Source organism: Lynx canadensis, chromosome B2, assembly GCF_007474595.2.
Source record: "Lynx canadensis isolate LIC74 chromosome B2, mLynCan4.pri.v2, whole genome shotgun sequence".
NCBI classification, from domain to species: Eukaryota; Metazoa; Chordata; class Mammalia; order Carnivora; family Felidae; genus Lynx; species Lynx canadensis.
Genome location: NC_044307.1, coordinates 51,856,477 through 51,881,443, shown reverse-complemented (window position 1 = coordinate 51,881,443; position 24,967 = coordinate 51,856,477). Strand labels below are relative to the sequence as shown.

Below are 24,967 nucleotides of genomic sequence, written 5' to 3'. Positions count from 1 at the left end.
TATTCCATTCTATTGATAGGACATTGTCATAAAGATAGAACTATGGTTTCAGAGAATAGATCCACAGATTTATTTTGTTGCCAGGGTTGAGAGGAAGAGGAAGATGTAACTACAAAAGGGCAATCTGAAATTTCATACCGTATCCCCAACAAGGGAGTTTTTTAAAGAGATTGAATTGCTCTGTTGCAATGTATACAGTTGCAGTGTATACAACTCTAGAGTTGTATTATATTCATAGAACTGCATACAAAAGTCAATTATACTGTATGCTAATTTAAGATAAAATTAAGAGTAAGAAAAATAATTACTAGATATATTTATTCAATAACTTTTCACTCTGCAGCAGGGTTCTCAGGAACAAATTAAGGTTATTTAGCAAAGGATAAATGGATGTGTTAGGAAGGAACAGCATAAAAGAGAGACAGAAAAATCCACTGGGAGAGTTTAGTGGGGAGAAATCATTTCTGGATAAGAATGAGGACACAGTTAAAAGGAGCTTGGATCTTGGAAGATTGGTATATTTTGTAATTTTTTGTAATTTTTATAGCGTTATTAGTATTTCAGAAGTAATATATGCCATGCAATACAGTCCCACAACACAGAAGTATGTAACTAAGTGGTGAAAGCCACACAAACACACACATACATACACACAAACACAACCTGATCGTTGCTAATCCAATTCCTCATGGTAACCATTGTTAACTTGGACATAGCTTGGTTTATATCCTCCCAAATAGTTTTCAATGCATATACAAATGCTAAATAACAGTTTATTGACCAGACTGAGCTCAGTGAAAATGATTTTGTTTTACAGGCATGAAATGATTTTATTTTTCTCTAATGTCTATAATCATTCTCCATCAGATTTCTCTATATTACCCCTAAAAAACAGCTTGAGAAGATTCCATAATTTGGGGTGATCTTCAGCCACTGTAACTAACTCACTAAGTTTGTTTAGAGGCAGTTTTTAGAGAAAGCCTGAAATGATCTCAAGTAATTCCTAACATGTCAAAAATAAAATAATATATAGTTGAAACTAATGTAACATTGTATGATAATTATTATTCAATGAAAAATAATTAAAACTTTAAAAACAAAATAAAAATTGAAAAGAAATGCAAGATTAGAAAAAACAAATCTGTCTAGGTTAATATTATCTTTTTTAAGTTTATTTATTTATTTAGAGAGAGAGAGAGAGCATGAGCAGGGGAGGAGCAGAGAGAGAGGGACAGAGAATCCCAAGCAGGCTCTGCACTGTCAGTCCAGAGCCGGATGCAGGGCTCGAACTGATGAACCGTGGGATCATGACCTGACCTGAAGTCAAGAGTCAGATGTGTAAACAACTGAGCCACCCAGGGACCTGTGTCTAGGTTAATATTATCTTATGTATGTGCTGTCAAAAAGGTATGTTTACCTAAATTAATAATGTATGCATAGACTTTTGATATTTCATCTATATCCCTAAAGATTTACATACTCAAGTTAGCCCCAAAATTCTGGTGTCCCTATCAGAAAAATGGAGAATCACCTCACATTCAGGGCCACTTTATGTCAAATGTATATTTAAACACAGTGCTTTGGTTTTATTTAACAAAAATGAAATATACATAGTTGTGTTATTTTCACATCTTTCTTAACAATACATTATTGATGAGTTACCAATATAGCTAGATTTTATTTTTTTTTAATGACCTATAGTTAACCTGCCACACAATAACAAGCATTTAGATTGTTTCCAGTTTTTGCCATTACAATGCTATTACATGAAAGGCTCATATATTTTGTGTATTAGTTTCACAGGGCTGCCATAATGCAAACTTGGTCTTAAAACAATAGGTGTATATGTTCCCTCACATTTCTGGAAGCCAGAATTCCAAAATGAAGCTGTTGGCAGGGCTATGCTCTCTCTGAAGGCTCTAGGGGGAAAGCCTTGCCTCTTCCAGTTCCAGGTGGCTCCAGGTACTTGGTTTGTGGCAACAGAACCCAACCTCTGCCTCCATCATCAGATGGCTTTCTTTCATGTCTGTCTTCTCCATCTCTCTTAGGACACTCTAAGAGTGTCCTTTAGAGTCCACCCTAATCCAGGATGATCTCATCTGAAATTCCTTGACTTAATTACACCCACAAAGACCTTTATTTCAAATAAGGTCAAATTACCAGGTTCGGGCTCGTCCTATCTTTTGGGAGCACGAGGCACCATTCAACTCGCTACATATGAACAAGGAGCCTACCACATTTTGTTGAAAGTGGCCTCACTAGACTATAAAACACTTACATTCAAATTGTGATAGATACTTCACCAACTCTGGATACTGTTGGTCCCTTTATTATTTTTTTAATTCATTTACTTATTTTGAGAGAGAAAGAGAGTAGCCACCATCTACCCTCTCACTTCTAACAATCTCTATTCCTTCATCCTGTTTTCTTTTTCCATTATTGTTAATTAAAATTACCTTGTCTATTTTTTTTTAATGGATTACTGCCAGCCCTATCATTGCCCTCTTCTGTAATGCTGGTCCCGCGAAGGCTGTGACCTAGTTGGTCACTTCCACTCTATGTGCTCAGGACCAAGAACACAGTAGATGCCCAAAACATATTTTTAAACAGATGAATGGACTACTAATGAATGAAAGTAAATAGCCTTATACACTGTAAGTGTTCAAAAATGATAATGAGAGGCAATATTTAAATCTCAATGATTTTACTTGTTCAATCAATTAACAAGAAGGCCATTAGACTCAGGTGGCTGACATGCATTACCCCATGTAAGCAAACAAAAACCTAAGCCTGTCATGCCTCAAGGCGAAGAAATCTAAAGCTAAGGACAACCCCTCACATAGAGCCAACTAGATTTTCTCATGTAAGGCAACTCTTTACGCTTTAAATGATAAAATAATTTCCTTGCTTTGCTTCCACCTCACACTATAAAAGTCTCCCCAGATGAGCACTGGGTGTTGTATGGAAACCAGTTTGACAATAAATTTCATAATAAAAAAAAAAGGCTCCCCAGCTCCTGTAGGTGGGGCACCACTAACCACTTCCACTTTAGCACTGCCAAACTCAAACCAATGTCTGCTCAAACCCTTATGCCTCAGTTTAACTTTTAACATACTATATTCTATACTGTATTAATATATCAATATATATAGAGAGAGTTAGATATAGATGTATAGATAGATATCGATGCACAAAATGTAACTTGCTAACAAGTGTCTGTGCTGTCAAACCCTCTTTCAGGTCAAATGTATGATGTTTGCATTGTCATAGTCACTGCTGAGCAGGTATTTTCTTATTTGTAAACATTCTAGCTATCTTCAAATGAAGAAATCTGTGATTATTGTTCAGTTTTGGGCTAAAGATGGTTAGCATTTTATCATGGCTGACCAGTCAACATATAACTCACTATAGCACAGCACTCATGCTGTATATATTACATTACCTCTATTCTTTTCAATTTCATTTTATAGTTCATTCTAGAGGGTGTGGGCTGGAGGAAAGGAGTCAAGGCGGTCAAAAGGTACAAATTTCCAGTTATAAGATTAATAAGCTCTAAGGATGTAATGTGCAGCATGGTGACTATAAGATAAATCAAAAGAGACTGGGAGATTTAAGGACAGAATTAAAATATTATGCTCTTAATTATAATATCTTGCTTGTTTAGGTCACTGAGTAAACCAACATCACTCAGTTTTGTATAGGCAGCTAACATCCATTTCCTCATATGAAACCAAATTCACAGTTCAGCACCAGGCCAAAGAAAATTTTCTAATTTGTGTTTTTGTTACTAGTATTCATTTCTTTTCATCTTTAAACCTGAGAGACACAATTGCCTCCACTCACACCATGTCAGAAGGCTTTTCATTTGGAAAGACAGGTAAAATTCTGGCTTTAATATCAGTCTGGGCCATTAATACAATTCAATAACATTCACTCATTTTAAATCCAACATATTTATTCCTCTTGAGCTATTTTATTTGTGTTTGTTTGTTTTTAAATGGCAGCTCCCAGCATGATTTTCAGAGGAGAATGATTTAAAGTTCATAAAATGTCATCACACAGTACCACTTTCTCTAACAAATTACCCAGGAAACAAAGATGAAAGTCAAACATAAACCACTTAACTTTTTATATAACATGATCTAAAATTACTAGAAACATCAATTTCCAAAGATCTCATACAATTTTGCTCACATCCATTATTAGTGATATTTTTATTGTTCAAAGGTCCAAAGCATGTCAATCTTTAAAAATTATTCAAATTGGTTTTATAGATTTTTATGATTATTACACATCTTCTACACCAACCAGAGGTAAATTTTCCAAAAGTAACTCTACTTTTATTAACTTACATGATGGGACTGTGGTCTTTTTGAGATTCTCTTTGAGTTGAGTTCTGATAAAACACACATCTTAATTCTAACTGGAAGTTCCATTAATAAGAATTCCTCCAGGGGCACCTGGCTGGCTCAGTTGGTTAAGCATCTGACTATTCATTTGGGCTCAGGTCATGATCTCATTGTTCATGATGTCGAGCCCCATGTCAAGCTCCACACTGACAGCACAGAGCCTTCCTGAGATTCCCTTTCTCCCTTTCTCTCTGTCCCTCTTGCACTTGTGCAAACATGCACTTTCTCTCTCAAAATAAATATTTTTTAAAAAATAAGAATTCCTCTTAAAAAAATTCTAAACACCTCATATATTACAATTTCTCAGTTACCACTTAACAACACATCCAGTTCTGTAAGAGAAAAAGAAATTTCAGAGTCTTAGGGAACATGAAGCAAGGCTATGATGACGTAAAAATGAGACAATGCATATACAAATCCCAAGGACTGTGCCTATCTACAGAATATGTGCTCAAAACCTTTGTTAGTGTTAAGTCTAATTTCTTAATGTGAAAAGTAAATGTGACTACTTACTTACACATGGGACAAGAATTATAAGATAGAAAAAAAATTTAATTTTAGTGTTTGCATATGACAAAGATCAATTTGTTTGCTAGATGAGAAAATGAGGACTCTGAAAGAAGCAAAAGAAAATGGGATATGATACATGGTAAGAAGTCAGAGTTTGGTAATGACCAAAAAAAAAAAAAATCCAGCAGACCTTTCTAAAGACATCTGAAAGCAGAGACAAAAATGTTAGAAAAAGTGGTTTTCCAGACTTTTGTAATTCATGGATTAGTAACTTTTCTAAGGATTCATAATCATTTCATAAATATAAAGAAAATTTTAAAAGCAAAACAGGAAGAGCACAATATCAAAAAAAGGGTAAGTCATTAAATATACTTAATAAACAAATTATTTACAGAGATTGCATTGTTTTCCTTCTTCTCATTTATAGTATGTGAAATCTTGTCACAGAGAAACAGTAACCCACAAACCATTTTTGGCATTCAGTCCTCTAGAAACCATTATGAATGAATGAGGTGCCCCCGTGGCATGCACTCCCTGACTTGAAGGATCATGCTCAATTTTCCTGACCATACAGAAGAGAAGTCCTCACTATGAAACCAACAGCCTTAACTCAGACTGGAGCCATATCAGAGAACAAATGTGTACTGATGAGTTATCAGAGGACATATTCAGTACTCTAGTATGTTCTTTTACTCTCGCTCATTTTATGGGTACTCATGCCACATGTTAGGACCACATCTGACCCTTGGCAGAATTCTGAGGGATTCAGGGAGTGAGGGGAGTTGTGAACAAGCATTTTCTGAATACTGTATGCATTAATCTAGGTGGTGCAATTATTAATGTCACACTAAATCATAAAAATATTAGCAAATATTAGTAACAACACTTAGAAAGAACAAAGATTCACTAAAGAGAAGTTGCCAAAGACAAGGCCACAGCTGGAAGTCACTGGAATCATGATTCTATCTCTGAATCCAACATGACATCACAACATTTTAAGTACTCTGCACTGGCAACTTTGTCTCGACCATTACCCACAATTCTTCTCTATGATATCCTTCAATCTCTTTTTCAGAATGATCTTTCCCCTTTCAAAATGTATCCCCAGGCTGCTGACTTTTGCTTTCTCAACAAATCTGATAAACTTAAGCCCCCCAAGGACTAACATACTATCCTTCCCCTTTAATTAAACATTTCCATTTACAACATCATCTTTATTCAAAATCATGACAGAGAACAATATTATTGTTAGAAGCACCAACAAATCTCTTTCTCTCTCACACACACGCGCACACACACACAAAAGCATCTACTCAGTTTTAGTGGCTTACAAATGTCCTTTGAGAAGAAATCCTCTATATGAACCCACTTAATCACGTTGGGCTATAGAGTTAATCCAGGAGAGACATGGAAGATTGGCAAGATTCCAGACACCAAACATGTAGGATTAATGCTGCTGGAACTACAGCTGCGTGACATGCCCCCAGCATAGAAACATGGTGAATATTATCACTAGTCCTTTGCAGAGTACACATTGCATTGCCAGTCAAATAAAAACAAAAGCAGAACACGGTGTGGGAAAAAGATAATGCGACCTATTAGAGACCCCCTTTCACTGCCCAAGTCCTTTGATTACTCATCATCTCAAGGGTCAACCAAAATTAAGATCAATAAGTATTACAAGCACTTACTATGCCCCTGTGACTCTCACAAGGTATTATGAGAGATGTCTTTTCCTATTTTGTGGTAAAATTGACCAATAAAACTATATGGTGTTTAAAGTCCACACATCAAGTTTATGATTTCATATACATACGTATTGTGTAAGGTATTCCCCCATCCAGTAAATGAGCCCATCCATCACCTCTCATATTTACCTTTTTTTTTTCCCTTTGGTGAGAACATTTAAGTCCTACCCCTTTAGCACATTTCAATCATCCAATATAGTGTTAGCTAGTCACCATGTTATAAATTAGATCCCCAGAACATATTCATCTTGTAACCAAAAGTTTGTTTCCCTCCTATTAACCAACCTTTCCTATTTCACCTGTGCCCCCACCCCACTCCTTGGCAATTAGCTTTCTACTCTGTTAAATGAACATTTTTTAAGTCCTGGCATTATCCACAAGTTCTCAAGGGTGTGTGTGTGCCCCTCCCCCATTCCTCACCCCCCAGTTGACAAAGTTGAGATTTCTACTCTGTAGTTACTGGGCAGAACATATTTGAGGCCTCACTTCCCTCATCCCTCCATCCAGGGCTGGCCTGGAACCTCCCAGAGCTGTTGTGTCAGAAGAAAGTAAGTTTTTACTGTGTTAAGTCAATATATTTGGGTTTATTTGTAACAGTTCTACAAATTCACATGAATTAGGCTAATCATTTTCCCTTTAAAACTTTGGTGACGGGTTGGAATTTCAGGGAAAGAAATTATCAAAATTATTCCATGTGTCACTTCTCACAATAACCCCTTGATATGGTCACTACTGTTATCTTCATTTTAGAGTCAAAAACTCTGATATTTAGAGAAGTGAATAGACTTGCCAAGATTACATAGCTGGTGAGTGGTGGGAGCCAGGAATTGTGCAGATCATAATTTTCAGGCTATTGTTTTTCACCACTATATAATTCCTTTGTCCTTAAGTATGCCGGGCTAAACCAACTCAAATATTTTGAGAGAGATACTGGCATTTCTTAAATTAATGAACTGTTCCTTTTTACATTTTTTTTTATCTTTGCTCAATACTTATCTATATTGTCCATGGTAATAGACTTCAGTTTGGGGGCCCCCATAACATGGCTTACTATATACTGACTTATGCTTTTAAAGGTACAACTTTAGGGTGGCTGGGTGACTCAGTTTGTTGAGCATCCGACTTCGGCTCAGACCATGACCTCACAATTTGTGAGTTTGAGCCCTGCATCGGACACTGTGATAACAGCTCAGATCCTAGAGTCAGCTCCAGATTCTGTATCTCCTTCCTCTCTCTCTCTCTCTCTCTCTCTCTCTCTCTCAAAAATAAATACACATTTAAAAAAAATAAAAAAGAAGGTACAGCTTCAATAACTAAATACATTTATACTAGGGTAATTCCCCATGGAAAAAATTCCAGAATTATTTCAGACTGGCCTTTTTCTGTCAGTGAAGCATGAAACCTAGGGATGTTGCCTTCCATCAGAACTTTCAAGAGGCTATGCTCCACTCTCCTAGGAGATTTATAGAATTACATAAATTAAGACTGGAAGAAACTTCAGATTATCTGGTTTAATATTTTCTTTTTCATAGGGGGTAAAAGAAGACATTTAGACCCAGGGAGGTTAAGCTTGTCTCAGCCATGCTTAAACTGATGGCCAAATCATCCTCAATGCTTCCACAGTACCATGCTGCTCTACTCTAAGAATGACAATGAGAGACCAAGGGTAAGAGCAACCTTTAATCTTACCTAAGCTCATAAGATTTATGATGTTAGAAAAAGAAGGAGAAGAAGACGAAGAAGAGGAAGGAGGAGGAGGAGGAGGAGAAAGTGGAAGGGGAGGGGGAGGAGGAGGAGGAGGAGGGGGAAGAAGAAAAGCTACGAACTAACAGAAAACATTTCTAAGCCATATACCCAACAAAAGACATGTATCTACAATGTATTGAAGAAATTCTCAAAAGTCAGCAGTAAGAGGGGCGCCTGGGTGGCTCAGTCAGTTAAGTGTTCAACTCTTGATTTCAGCTCAGGCCATGATCTCATGGTTTGTGGGTTCAAGCTCCACATCAGGCTCCATGCTGAGAGCAAGGAGCCGGCTTGGGATTCTCTCTCTCTCTGCCCCTCCCCACTCACTCTCATTGTCTCTCTCAAAAATAAATAAATTTTTTTAAAAAGTCAGCAGTAAGAAAACAAACAACCTAATTAAAACATGGGTACAAGATCTGAACAGACACATCACAAAAAAGAGATATATTTGGCAAATAGGCACGTGAAAAGATGTTCAACACTATTGGCTATCAAGGAAATGCAAATTAAAAATTCAATGCGATACTACCATACAACCTTTAGAATAACTAAAGTAAAATATAATGACAACACCAAATGCTGGCAAGAGTATAGTGAAAATGGGACTCTTATGTATTACCAATGCGAATGTAAAATGACATAGCTGCTCTGGAAAATAGTTTGGCAGCTCTTTCCAAAACACAAAATTGGCTTACCATATGATTCAGGAGTTTCACTCTTAGGGACTTATCCCAAAGAAATTAAAATCTATTTTCACACAGAAATGTGTACATAAATGTTCACAGCAGCTTTATTTTTAATATCTAAAAATTGAAAACCACCCAAATGTCCCTCAATAGGTGAATGGTTAAAAAAATGTGGTATATCCTTACAATGGAATATTACTAAGCAACAAAAAGGAACAGATTGTAGACATGCTACTTGAATGAACCTCAAAGAAGTTACACTAAATGAAAAAAAAACCCTCAAAAGGTTACATACTGCAAAATTCCATTTATTTAACAGTAGTGAAATAACATAATTACAGTTAATCCTTGAACAGGGGTTTGAACGGCTCATGTCCACTTATATGTGAATTTTTTACAGCACAGTACTGTAAATGTATTTTCTTAATAACATTTTTTTCTCTAGCTTACTTTATTGTAAGAATACAGTATATAATACATGTAACACATAAAATACATGTTAACTGTTTATGTTATCAGTAAGCCTCCAATCAGCAGCAGACTATTAATAATTACGGTTTTGGGGAGTCAAAAGTCATACGTGGATTTTCAATTGGGGGAAATTGGCATTCCAACCCCTGTATTGTTCAAGGGTCAACTGTGTAGATATGAAGAATAGATTAGAGATTGCTAGGGATTTCATGTTTTAAAGAAACTTCAAAATGATTCTCTGAGCTTACACACTAATAGAAATATGAAGGAATAATTGTACTTTAGTTGAAAATAAATTATATTAGATATCCTCTTTCTCTTGTTTTTGATTCACAATGTGATATCATGATTTATAATAAGAAATGTTTGGTCTCTATCCCACTTCTGGCATGGTTTTAGAGCTCCTAGAACCACTGGAGCTTCCTAAGTGATGAGAGTAATCAGGGTGTCTTTTATCATGTTAATGAGGTGACTTTGGAAAGCCCCAGGTAACCTAAGGATGGGGACTGATTGCCCAGATAACCAATCATGTAATTAGAGGGTTAGTACTTTCAGACCCATCCCCAAGACCTGGGGGTTGGGGGGTGGGGGCAGGGGAGGAAGGAAGGGGGCTGGAGATTGGGCTCAGTAGGCAATGGTCAATGATTTAATCAATTGTGCCTACATAAGGAAGCCTCCATAAAACTCAAAAAGGATGGGGTTTGAGAATTTCAGGGTTGATGAACCAGTAGAGCTATGGGGAAAGGGATGTTCTGGGAGAGGGCAAGAAAGCACCTGGCCCTTCCCTCACACCTTGTCCTATGCAGCTCTTCATCTGGCTGTTGACTCATGTCTTTTAGTATCCTTTATAACAAACTGGTAATCTAGTGAGTAAATAGGTTTCTTGGGTTCTCTGAGCCACTCTAGCAAATTAGTTGAACCCAATGAGGAGGTTGTAGGAACCTCAGATTTTCAGTCAGTTGGATTGTAGGACACTCATCTGGTGTCCAAGAATTGCTTGATAGTGTAGGGAAATCACCCCACCTTCACTGAAATTGGAATCCGAAATCTTTAGCTTTGACTGAGAATTTAGATCTCAAAATAGTAATCAAGATTTTGAAAGCTCACTCCTTATATAATGTAAAAGTTATCACTTACCCGACTATATTTCTAGTGACAATTCAATATGTTATCAAAATGCATTTCCCTATTTAAAGGGACATTGTTTTAACAGATGCCAAGTGAATTTAGAAGGAGACTACCAAAGTACTATTACTTATTTAGAGTCCACTGTAGTAACATCCTACGTCATTCCACAATAGCTAAGCATTAATCTAATTTTTCAAGAACAAAGAATTAAAAAACTCCCTTGAGGTAAATATCAGTTTTTATTATTTTATTGTTGGACACTGGAATAAACCCCAAGTGTGTGTTTGTTTGCTCTGAGGAAAACAGGAAATCACCACACAGGGGGAGCCGAGGTTCTGGAGCTGTCAATGACAGGGGTATAGGTGCAGTTAGGAGAGCAGGTTCTAAACCTAGCTTATCCTGAGGTGAAACTCCTCCACTGGCTTGTTATGTGTCCTGGAAAACCGACTTAAGACTTAGTTATTTCAACTGTGAAATGGAAACAATATCATTTACCTTCTAGAGTTGCAGTGCTGACTGCAAGTTAAGTGCTTTGTCTACTTCTTGGAATGTGAAACATGCTCCAGCTATTATCACAATCATCACCTGGGCCAGATTATCCCATTTATCTTAAACTATCAGTCAAAAGATACTTGGTTTTCAAGCTGGGTGTCACATTAAAAATTCAACTTGAAATCCTCTGGAAGAATAAAGTCTTAACATATATTAGACTACTGGATTAAACCACCAATAGCTGTCTCATTATCAATGGTGAAACATCAACAAAAATAGAGTAATGAGAAAAATGTCAGCATGTTTAGTGCCTTTAGAATGACAATAAGCTCATTTCTTCCTACAATTATTATTAAGTATCAACCTAAAAGTGTACCTGGGGAATTTAAATATACTGGGAAGCAAAAAATAATCCCCTTTACATCTCAAGTATTGTAAAAACAAACCCAAACCAAATGCACAAAAATTCCACCTATCTGGAAATACTCCACTCTATTATACTCCATACTCTGCAGCTACCATTGCAGAGTATGACTGAGGAGAATCTACCCCTCAGCATTGGAATTTGGTAGGATAAGAAAAAAGGTCTAAGCAAAGTATAAGCTCCTCAAAAATAAACATGAAAATCCTCAAAGGAAAATGCAGATTCTATCAATTTCCTAAGTATCTCATTAATCCTAACTGCCAGTGGTAAAGAATTTCCAGGTATCTGAAAATACCTAATACTTAAACACCATTTTTTGGTAGTACTTAATTTTCACAAGGGAATTGGTAATATAACCTGTTTGGGGGGGGGGCTAAAATGAGGTCAAATTCATCATTATAAATGGTATTAAAATAGTATCTCTATGGCTGGACTTCTACCCACTCTGAGAAAGTTCCACAACCGCTGTCATCGCTTCATGAACTAGTGCTTTGGCTAACATATGGAGTCTGCCATTTTCCTCCTGTCACATTCTGGCTGTCACACTGTTCAGTGCTATTGCCAATGGAAAAATCTACAATTCTGCCACCAATGTCTTGGACGTCTATGGCCACACCAAAGTCTGGGACTCTGAGTGGAGGGTGCTGATGCCTCTGCCAAAAGTGTGAGCGCCCAGCATCCTGAGATTTAATGTTCCTCACATTGCACAGAGATTTCATGGAAGACAATACTTTCCATTTTTACTCACAAGCAAAACTGATAAGGTTGAGTTACAAGTCCTTCAGAAGTGACTGACATGGGGGCACCTGGGTCGCTCTGTAGGTTAAGCGTCTGACTCTTAATTTCAGCTCAGGTAATGATCTCACAGTTCATGGGATCAAGCCCCATGATGGGCTCTGTGCTACAGCATGGAGTCTGCTTGGGATTCTGTCTCTCCCTCTCTCTCTCTCTCTCTGCCCCTCCCCCACTCTGGAGCACGCGTTCACATTCTCTCCAAAATAAATAAATAAACATTAAAAAAAAAAGTGATTAACTTGATTGATCAGTTTGGGATCCCTGTCACTTACCAAATCAGATAAAGCGAATGACATATGCACACACAGAGACATGTCACGATCATGCCAATGCAGTTCATCCATGAACACCACTTCCCATGTATCAGACACTGTTCTAAGTACCAGGAAAATAAATCTCCTGACCTAGAGGACTTTACAGTCTGTTGGTGGCCAAAGCTGTTCAGGCAAAAGGACAAAAGCACTCAAGGTTTCTATAAATCTGCTCTCAAATGAAGAATAGAGCACCAAATGCGACATACCTTGAATTCTTCTCTGATACAATCTCATCAATTCAGCAGAGTCATAAATATGTGAGATTATTGTGAAGAAAAATACCACGCTGTTTGAAATTTCAGTAAAACTGAAAAATTCAATTCAACCCGTGGTATTGTAGCCTTTATTTGGATTATTAAGATTCTATGCTTTAGCTCCAAGAGATGTGCTGTGCAAATATATTCACTGATTGCATGTTGGTGGGTCTGTCAACATGGAGGGTCCATAAAAGAATCATTCATAACATCTGTATCCTTGTAGGAAGAAAGTGATATATATTCCACTATACCACTATTCTTAAATTTTCTTGTATTCTATAATAGATTAGTAACTAATTCCCCTACTGTGCCCAGCATTTTAACTTTTGTACATAATGTTGTAATAATTATCATAACTAAATATTTGTATAGTTCTTCACTTCAAACAGATTTCTAGAGTAAAATTATCTGGCTAGTATGTAACTATTCAAAACCTCTGTATTATGCTCCAGAAAAGTGGTACTAATTTACAGTGCTACGTGTAGTGTATGAAACTGTATGTTGTATAGAAAATTTCTTAAATAAAAAATTAACTAATTGTCGGAAGTGTTGCTTTCCTGGGAAAATATCTTACGTGCAGATGAAGGTAAGAGATACAAACTATGATATCCTGAATGAAATAGTTTCTAGATTTACAACTGTTTTGAATCAGACAGCACTGTCAACCATATTTATGTTCTTCTTTTGACCATTTTACACACGCACACACACACAGGCATCAGGATGCCTTCCTCAACTCTCCTTCTACTTACCTATATGCTTCCCCTCCTGCAAGTATCCTGACTTGGTAAGTCTAGCTGTTACTAGTATAATTTTTATTAATTATATGAGCCGCATATTAGGTTTGATCCTAATTATTTGCAACTCACAATGTAGCCATTTATTCCTATGTTTATATAGTACTTACATTCATATAACATAATTATTCCCCATGGAAAGTGGGCCATAATGTCTTTCACAAAGGGCACCACATATTTTTGAATCTTTGTCAGTCTTCACAGGACAGACATAAAATTGAAACCTAAAGTTTGGGGCATCTCCATGGTTCAGCTGGTTAAGCACCTAACTCTTCAGTCCAGGTGGTGATTTCACGGTTTGTGAGTTTAAGCCCCACATCAGGCTCTGCACTGACAGCGTGGAGCCTACTTGGGGTTCTGTCTCCCTCTCTCTCTGCCCCTCCCACGCTTGTTCTCTATCTCCCTCTCAAAATACATAAACTTAAAAAAAAAAATTAAAACTTGGATGATAACACCCTTCCTTGTGGGAAAGTAAGCATGGCCTCTAGCCTGAGAGTGAGTTTGAAATCACACGTGGTCTGTCTAAAGAAAACAAACTACAATCATAACCTAGGGTTTCCCAGACCCAAGGGATAACTTGGGCACCACTATGATTCTATCTCTAATGACCACCAGTTACTGAGTGTGTATTACGCACAGCACTTTCCACATATTTCCTCATTTTCAGTCCCTATAACAGCCCCAGGAGGTAAGTCATATCCCATTTCACAGATGAGGGAACTGTAGCTCACATAGTTTGAGCACATGAGAGCCCAGATATGAATTCTTACCCCAGAGTCCTCGCATTTAACCACCAAAATCACTATGGCACAAAGAAGAGTAAAAACTAGAAACTTCTTAATTTTCAACACTCAAACTTTTAGAAATGGCATAAAATACTTTTAGTTATATGCTCAGAATATTTTTTGGCATTCCGTTTAACATAGTCTATGTTAAATAGTTCCACATAATGCCATGTATCTCTCAATAAAGAATAAAGGTATTCCACAACACTCATCACCTACTGAAAACACAAAGCATTGAGGACGAGCTTTCAAAAGAAATCCAGGGGCTTCTGGTTCAAGATGGCTGATGGAATACGTCAGTTTCTCTCAAATCCTTTTCTTGACTCCATTAAAATAAAAGGAATTTAAAAGAATAAACCCACAACAATAAAAGATTTGGAAGGGGAGAGCAGTCAGCACAAAAAAGTACCTCGTAAATTTCTGGAAGATGAAAAGGAGATGAAGGTATATGGCTATGCTATGAAACAGAGCTACAGTCAGGAAGGAACCCTAATAAATATCGTTCCAAACCCTGCAGGATGCACCAGACTCAAGGCAGGCAAATTCCACTAGGGTCATGACTTTAATAGGGTTGCAAAGAAGAGAATTCATTGCAAATCTCCAAGACCAACTCCCTCTTCTCCTTCCATACACCATGCAGAGGAGTCCCGGCCACCAGGAGGTCAGCAAGCTGCAAGCAGAGGACCCCCCAGGATGGATGGATGGATGGATGGATGGATGGATGGATGGATGAATCGATAAGCAAAAGCAGATAAAACAACAAAACATGCAGGAATTTCCAGATTGAAAGCTGAGCTCAAATGGAACAAAAACAAAATTGGAACAAAACTACTTTATTTCCCATGTTTCCTTCACATATTCTAAAAGAACTCCCCACTCTCTGTGATAAGCTTATTAATTCATGCTGACATTTCCTCCTTCGGTCTCCCACTATGACATGATATCCCAGAGAAATTATTACAGGTTTAGGAAAGCAACCTTAGGGGCTCTCTCATCTGCTCCTGAGATGAATGTCATCAAGTTAGTATTTAAAAGCATGAGGTGGTCTCTGAATTGCTGCCTTCTGACATCCACAAGGGCAGGAGGCCTATTTTGAAGAACAAACTGGGGGTGACGTCTTCCCCAGAAGCTACATACACAAGGCAACACCCATTAGCTGAGAAGAAAATTGAGGAAAGTACCCTTGAGAAATGTTTAGATTGTAAATAAAGGAGAAAACTGGCAATTAAACCACAGACACCCTCTCACCATTTAAAAAAGCACCTCCTTATTTTTATGAAGATCATGTAGCAAAATAAAGCCCATAACTCTGTAATGTAATTACATCACTAATACAACAGTCTATTTGTCATTCCCTGAGGGGAGCTGTAGTTGGGGCAGAACAACTAGGTATGTAAGTTATTGTAATTCCCACAATGAGAACCTAGAAAATATTTCGCCGCACGTACAGTGTGTTATAAATGTCAGTGTGAAAGCACAGTTCGCTTAAAGCCTGCAATCCATCTCCCTTCTGTTATTCACCAACACACAGAGCTGCATCAAAAGATCCATTCAAACAGTGCATCTCAGACTTACATTATCAGCAGACACTGCTTTAATTAGCAGTGGTTTTCAAAGGACTGGATGGCTTCAAGAACTTCATTTGAACCATAAAGTAGAAATCTGGCTCCTTATCAGTTTCACTTTGCTCTCCCCTCCCGTCCCTGGGTGTTAACTGACACAGCCCTCATTTTTCTTAAAGGAAAAAGAAAAATGGAAACGGTGGTGAGGATTTTGCCATTCGGTGCAGTCTACTTTTTCCCTCAACCTTCAGCAGTGCAAAGGGACTAAAATTAGAATTGCACAGGGACCAAGATATCTGTGTCAGGCACACTGCCGAGAGAGGTAAGAACTACAAAAGGGAATGAGTAAGAGCTAAAGAAACCCATCTTAGAAATAACATTTAAAACACAGACTTTACGTATTCTAAAATTTTGTTCCCGATGAAAACACAGCATCTACTTTGTTTTACGTAGTATTATGAGAACATACAATGCTTTATTCTGACAATATTTTGGTATTAATATTAAGCCACTTGTATGCTACTTTCTTAATCTATTCCATAAGGTTGACACATGATCCCATTCTCAAATCTTTGTGGCTTCTTCACGTAAACATAAAAAATCTGTGCAATTCAACTCATGAGTTCTGAACTGTGAACTTTTTATACCACAGTCTAAATAAACTAATAACAAGGACTTCGACTTTACATTTGGTCAGTGAGGACATAAAAATATAATATTTTTCAAGGTTTATAATGTTTGTGTAAATAGGCATTGTTTGGTATGGAAAGGATTTAATAACCACACAGCCAGTGGGTACTTCCTACAGACTTATAAAAGGCTACAGAATATATGCTAATCCAACCCAATCTCTCAGGCTGTAGAGAAGGAAACTAACGGTTATGTGATTGAAGTAAAGTCACACAAACACAACTTGAACACCAATAATGGTCTCCTTGACTCAGATACAACACACTTTTTACCACACTAGATGGCACTTAGAAAAAGAGAGAAGACCCCATCTTTGGAGTCAGAAGTACACACACACACACACACACACACAAAGACACAGGTTCTGTGTTTCGATTTTCATAGATGTTAAGATGGTACTCAGAACACATGCATGTGCTCACCTACCCTAACTCATCATTTTTCCAGTCTTCTTTCTGCAATTATACCCATTAAGACTTCAATTCCTATTGCTTAGTAATTTCCTATGGATCCCAATGGTCCATGGCATCTTGTCTCCTCCCTCCTTTTTTCTTTTTTTTATTCCAAGCTACAGAGTCTTCAAGTATTATTAAAATTTTGTTACTAGCTTTATGAAAAGGAGGCCAGAGAGAAGTTAGGGTGGAATTACTTCTTATGCCAAATGAGACTTAAGAGCAATTATTTAGGCTTTTACTTTGATCTGCCAAATGATTAGATTTAATGGTTATTCTTTGCAATTATACTTCACCTGGGGTAAAATCAAAATCCTCTTATCCTTCATAATGCTGGAGGGATGTCTCAGTTCTTTGGAGAACATTATCTTAACCTGTGAACTCTCTAATACCTGGTGCTGACTGATCAATCCTACAACCGCTTTACTGACTTCTCAGGGAGTCCTTATCTCCATGAGAAAGGGGAATAAATTAATCTTACTAAAAATTCAGAAGTGACACTGAGTTCAGAAACGCAGAGAATCCTAGTCCTGGATTTCCTGCATTTGCCTTCCAGTTGAAGGATACTCACTGAGACACTATAAAATGTTGCTTATTAATGCCCATCTGTTTTCTCCTTTTTTTAGATAATTATTTCCAGAGTATTTTGGATGTCATCTTATTACAGAACTCTAGCCCTCTCTGGAGAAAAAGGATTAATCAATGCAAAATATACTTCTCATGAATGGGCCATCCTGGGAGAGGTGCCACACAGAGACACAGAATGTACTGTAGGCACCACAAACATGTTAAGGAGACCAGCAGCATTCTTAAAGATGCCCAGATGCCTACCATTCTCCATGATGGTGTCACACATACAAACAAACATGAGCCAGCATCATAGAGGAGTTAAGATTTGGGGACAAATTAACTTATATCCTCTACCATCAAAATGATCCCTCCAACAAAATGGGCACCCAAAGCAACTTTATCAGTAAAATCCAGAACATAGCAAGAGTCATTGGTCTACTAGTACAAATGGCGGAAAAATGGAAAGAGTTTTCTAAAATAAATAATCAGATGCCAAAGAGAAGGAGATGTAGCTGTTCATTTGTTTGTTTACATCTTTCCTTCCTTTTCGTCACTATAAAAATTAGCATAAAAGGATCCAGGGCAATCCATTATGATAAAGATACATAGATCCAGGACCTGACCACAAGAGGATTATGAATCTAAATTTACCACTTATTTTATTATATGATGTTGTCTTGTCAGGAATTAGGTATGGATCAAAATCAACACTCAAGTTGTACTAAAAATCAGCTCTGAATGACACATCAGAAACATCCATAGTCTAAAGTTTTTTTTCAAGTATGTCAGCACCTACTATCTGTTACCCATGACTCTAGCTAGACAAAATTAGAAAAATAAGTAGATAAGTGGTGTTGATTCAAAATCTTGAGAGCTTCCCAGGTGAAATTTGAAATTGGTCCCCCACACATGGAGAGCTAGGAGAGACCAAATGGGCAGACTGCTCCAGACTGCTAGGTGGCAGGTTTAATAGGCAAGGAACTTACTTGTTAAACTTGTCTTAGGTGTCACAAAATGAGTAGATCTCCACACCCAACTGGCATAATCATAAAAGTTTGCATAGGGGCCTTAACCGGGTTCAGACACGATCATCCAGGTGGCCTCAACAACACCTTACTCTCTCAAGGCTACCTCCTTAAAAACAGCTCCCATGTGGAATGATAGGCAGAACGTATATTCCAAGGAAAGTGGTGGTAGGAGGGGGAGGAGCCTCCAATTGCTGGGGTCCAGATTGTGGGTCAACCAGGGGTCACGTCCTTTGAGTGACCGCTAATAGTCAATATTATGACAGAATAAAATATGTTACTATATAAAATGATTTACAATAGCTCCACTGTTAAGACATTCTGATGAATAATTACAGACTTGCTGTCTCAAGTCTATGTGAGAAAAGAGAATTGGGATGTTTATGTTTTCTCTACTTAAAATATTTCCAAGCTACTAAAATTTACCATTATTATTTCATAACCTACTAAAAAAATGATAAAATATAATAATCTCTTCAGTGGCCAAGACTCTATCATGTCCACTACAGTCCATAGGACCCTGTCTTGTTCAACACAGGCATTCAGAAATGTCCACTGATTTGAAAGGCGCATTCTCCTTTTGCTGAGGACATTTCTACCTAATAGACACAAGCTTGCACCTATGAAGATGTCCCCCAACAAAAGCCACATTTGTCATCAGATACTAACATTGGGAACTATCACCAAAGTGCCAGCCCCATGTTTTTTGTTTGCTAACAAATTTCTTCATAGAAAATAATTAGTTTTATTTGTGTTAATGAAGCTATAAATAACTAATTGCACCTTACTTTAAAAGTGCACTCCCTGAATTGTCACAGAATTTCAGAACGCATAGTTTTCTGTGTTTTTTTCTTCAGTTTCTTTTCTTTCATTGTATCAAAAAGAAATGGTGTGATCTCTTTTTTCATGAAACTGAAAATAATGTTTGTTGTGAGATCACAGGTAAATTTACACGTCACTGGATAAACTTTTCCCCAAAAAATTCAAAATAAGTTGAAAAATTTTAAATATAAAAAGTAAAATTTCAATTATTAAAAATTTAAGTTTCATCTCCTTATAATTAGATACATCCTGTTAAAAAAACCTGTCAGATGACATAATTTCTCAGTATCCATATTTTTTTTTACTCAAAAAAGCAATATTTATGACATTCAGAAGTTGAGTACTATGTTACTTTGCTTCTACGAAGCTTCAACATATAATGAATTGGATGACTTACCCTTCTTATTATCATTATATTTGTCATACTTAGTGAGCATTTATTACTTGGAAACATACAATTGTCTCGAGACATATTATACTTATGGGATATAAATTATTAGATTTATGCGTAAAGTCTATTTGTGCTTTCATCTGTTAGAGAAAGAGCCATCATTATTTCAGAATACCCTGAAGTGCATGACTATTTTTACTATGTTAATACATGAATTGTTCCTTTTCATTAAGAAATTTTAGTTGAAGTTAAATGCTTCGTTGATTTGTTTAATAATCTAAAAGAAAAAGATTTGAGGAAATAGTCAGGCTGTCCTTCCTTAATTTTACTTATTTATTAAAATGTACTAAACAGAAATTATTTACTTTCAACACTATTCCAGAAATAACCTCATGTTATAGATATAAATGATACCCAGCTTAAATTTATTATTTTGTGTATCATTACTCTGAAAACGAAACTCATAAATAAAATCAGACAATTAATATACTGACACACCACTTCCTAAACTAGAGAACACTAGTTAGAATATTCATTGTCACGGTAAACACATTAAAATGCATTACACTGGTAGCGAGTTTAAGAAATACTAGATTAACCTCCAGAGTGTCTCATGGCCTTCAGTGTGTTAAAATACATTAGGAGTCTCCAAAAGGAAATACTGTGCAGTTCATTCTGTACACAGTGTTGCATGAATATTCTTAAGCATAGATTAGAACCTCTTTTCATGGAGCAGTATGGAAAATCGGAATTTTAAGGAATGTACTTTGGGGAACTCACGATACAATAGTTACTCAAGCCTCATCAGAAAAAACAAAAGATCCATTCAGTTCCAACATCAGTTATTGTGGAACCAAGCAAACAAAACTGTATTGTTACAAAATAGTTCCCTCCCTCCCTGCACCCCCACAAAAACTACCTTCAGAATAATTTGGATTTTACAGAATCAGGGATGACTAAAATATCTACCACAGCTTACTATGTTGTTGGTTTATCAAGGGATGGAAATGTCCTTTTAAGCCCATGGTAATTGATTTTTCTTTTCATGTGTCAAAAAATGGAACAGTATCAGGGCACCTGGGTGGCTCAGTCAGTTAAGTGTCCAACTTCAGCTCTGGTCATGATCTCGCGGTTGGTGGGTTCAAACCCCACGTGGGGCTCTGTGCTGACAGCTTGGAGCCTGGAGCCTGCTTCCATTTCTGTGTCTCCCTCTCTTTCTGCCCCTCCCTGACTCGTACTCTGTCTCTTTCTTTCTCAAAAATAAATAAATATTAAAAAATTATTTTAAAAATTGGGATAATATCAACCAATTTGCGAAAAATAGATTGGTTTGGTAAATTTAGGACATTTTGAAGGATTTGAGTATCATATTTCTTATCTGATTATTTATTGATACACCTTTAATTGCCAAGCTCCCAGGAATCTTTATTTTAATCACCAAAGAGCAACAAATTCAGGGCAAAAAAAAAAAGTCAATAGCTAAAGGTAGCAATTCTCTCCCCCCTATAAGGCGAGATCCATATTGGATATGTAGTAAAGAATCCTATTTTATTTTTGTGTAGATCCTTCAGTAGAATAAACTGATGAATTTTAAAAATCTGTAAGACCAGGGGCGCCTGGGTGGCTCAGTTGGTTGGGCATCCAACTTGAGCTCAGGTCATGATCTTACAGTTTGTGAGTTTGATCTCCACATCAGGCTCCGTGCTGACAGCTCAGAGCCTGGAGCCTGCCTTGGATTCTGTGTCTCCGCCTCTCTCTGCCCCTCCCATGTTCAGGCTCTGTCTCTGTCTCTCAATAATAAATAAACATTAAAAAATTTTGTTTAAAAAAATCTGTAAGACTTTTGATTTTCTTATTTGCTATAGATCTCACCTTGGAAATTTTTTTTCAAATTCAGCCAATCATGTAAATGTCTTAATTGTGTCATATATTTCATAACATTGTTCATAATACAGATCTTTATGAGAAGTACACCTTTCATTTTAAAGAAGACGCATATTATAATTCAGCAATATTATACTGGGCCCATGTTTAAATATTTTAATAGAAAAATATTCTCTCCTTTTAAAGCCATATTTTTACAAACTTTACTGTTTGTAATAAATTTAATAATTTTCAGAACCTAGTGAACTCTACAAAAACATACATTTATTTATTTATTTATTTATTTATTTATTTATTATTTATTTATAGTGTGTGGGCAGAGAAAGAGGAAGAGAGAGAGAATCCCAAGCAGGCTTTATACCATCAGCACAGAGCCCAACACGGGACTCAAACTCACAAAAAGTGAGATCATGACCTGAGCTGAAATGAAGAGTCAGACGCCCAACTGACTGAGCCACCCAGGCACCCCTCAAAAATACATTTTTAACTATATCTGGCAACCTAGCCAGTCATACTATATTATACCAGGATTAACCACATTTCTATAGTAAACTTTCAAAGATATGTAACATATTTTCCTGCTCTCTTAGAGACACTGAATATAAGGTAACCTTTTCTTGCTAACAGTGGCAGAATTCCTTTATCTGAAAGACATCTGAGTTACAGATGTAGCTCTGTGTGCTTATAGAGACTACTGTCCATACGACGAAACTTTCATGTGTTCCCCCTTCTGCAAGAACCATCTCTTCTCAGTACAGATTAGATATTCCCATGCCTTCTGATTTGTCCCGTGTTTCCCTCCACTCTTCTTGAACTTAATCAGAGGCTGGTCCTAGATCTCTCCTCCAGGGAAATGTTCATAAACTTTGTGATAGCTGCTTCCTCTAAGGAGAGGTTTTTGCTCACTTTTAGATTTATACCTGCATTCAAGATAGAGTCCTGAATCCAGAATGTCTGACCCTCCAGAAAGTAAAATGTGAAATAAGAGACCATTCTCACTTTTGTTCACTTGCCCCACATCCACCGTATTTGCAAAACTTGCCATAAAAGATTGCCAAAAACTTCTGGGTCAAATTTCACAATAATTCATAGCAACTCTTACTCATGTATTTATTTACTCTCTTTCTGGTTGCATAATGGGTTTACAGCCACTAAGCCTTGATGGTTAGCATATCTGAGTTTTCCTTTTACTCTGAATCACATTTCAGATTTCTCTTTCCATAGTAATAAACTTTGGGTATGTACTTTCTAAGCAAGTCAAGCCTACACCAGTTTGAAAATAACAGTTCAGAGCAGGGAATCCACATACATTATAGTTTTTCATCTTCACGACACCCTTCAAATCAGTATGATGTCTCACCATCTTACTAGTGAGTTAACAGAGACTCAGAAGCCTCAACAAAATCCCACAGTCCTACATTTTGAAGTTGTGGTGTAAGAACTGTCACCCAGAACTTTTTCTCTCAAAACCCCAGTTAGTTCATAATAAACCATAGTTTTCCAAAATAGTCAAAAAGCCAAATAGTGGCCATTACTTGTTTAGACAACCACTAGAACAGAGATCCGCTGCTAATATTTAACATGATGATCTGAATCCTTTCCGTTATATTGTAGTCAATATATTTCTTCAAAGCTTTGAAATTCTAATGTACTTCAAGAATTTTCAAACCTCCAGTTTATTTCTTCCTCTTTCAAGATTTAACATCATTAAGAGCACATAAATATCTATTTCAAACATCCAGAACAATGCATTCTCATGACTTTCAGAAGTCCCGGTCTTAAAGTTGACATAGTTTTACGTTTTGCTAGTTGTACTGTTGTTAAAATTAGCCATGCCCTGTTGTAACGTTAACTCCGTAGCCACAGTAAACTTACAAGCATAATTAGCCTCCTACACCCTGCACATGAGGTGAGCCATGAACAGCACATTCTACTATTCAAGTTTATGGTGTATTTTGTGTTTGAGCAAAAACAGGTGAACACTACTGTTCATTGACATGTAATTTCTTAGCATCAAGGTAAACTTGTTTTATAACTTTCATAACAAAAAAATTAAAACTTTCAGAGACTTTACCCTTACACTAGAAGTTTGTTAACTTATTTGATAAAACATTAAAATAGACTAGGATATTTATATATTCTTCTTTACACATATTCCTAATATCTCTGAGAGAAACTGGACTTTGCTCAGCTTCATCTCAATTAATGAAATAATCTTCCAGTATTGAACAATCACAACAAGGGCTCAAAATAAATAGATTCTGGTTTTAAAAAGGAAGGTAAACCACATCGTTCAACTAAAATCCATTTTGCCCACATTGTAGTACTGAAATTTTATTAATAATTTTATCACACTGTGTTCAGCAAAACCCATGAATTCATTAATTTTAAGACGGTTGACCAGAAAAAACAAAAAACAAAAAAACAAAAAAAAACACATGGAAATACAAGCTAGTTAGTACAACTTTTTCAATCTGTGATAGTTGCTTTTTTACTGTCAATTACATTATAAATCTGTGATAAATCTCACACATCTTACCGTCAGTTTCTCCTCTAAATTCTCATTTAATAAGCTTCCTTTTTCATGCTTTTCAAATTCCATGTTGCAAGAGAATGAGAGAGACAGAGAGACAGTGGGAGAGAGAGAGAGAGAGAAACAGAAAAAGAGGTTCAGATTCTGTCTAGAAAATGATTTGACGTGCTTACATGTTAGATATTGCAGGACATTCCAAGTTGTGAGAGCTCAGGACACTATCAGAAAGCCCTGGCGATAATTTCTGGTTAGCTAGTGTTTCCATTTATAGATGTTCAAACCCCATAAACAGAGCACTGAAGAGAAGTCAGGCAGCTGGCCTTAGATAATGATAAATGTCACTAGATATAAAAGCAAACTCTTCAACAGGAGAATATTCCAACAGGTTAGGTTCCTTGAACCATGAAAGATGCATGTGACAAAAAGCCACTATCAAAGAATTCATTCATAGCGTTGGAGCACAATAAAATACACTCTAG

The 24,967-nt window shown here is 36.7% G+C and overlaps 1 protein-coding gene across 6 annotated transcripts in view; it reads right to left on the bottom strand.

Moving 5' to 3' along the window:
* The window catches only part of LOC115514070 (muscular LMNA interacting protein), a 250,047-nt gene extending 225,410 nt beyond the window's left edge, over positions 1-24,637 (bottom strand). For all 6 annotated transcript variants that reach the window (XM_032593184.1, XM_032593186.1, XM_032593187.1 and 3 more), the window contains exon 1: positions 24,495-24,637. In XM_032593184.1, coding sequence (XP_032449075.1) covers positions 24,495-24,557 — 63 coding nt within the window. In that variant the 5' untranslated portion in view covers positions 24,558-24,637. The remainder of the gene's footprint in view (positions 1-24,494) is intronic.
* Between the last annotated feature and the right edge of the window lie 330 nt (positions 24,638-24,967).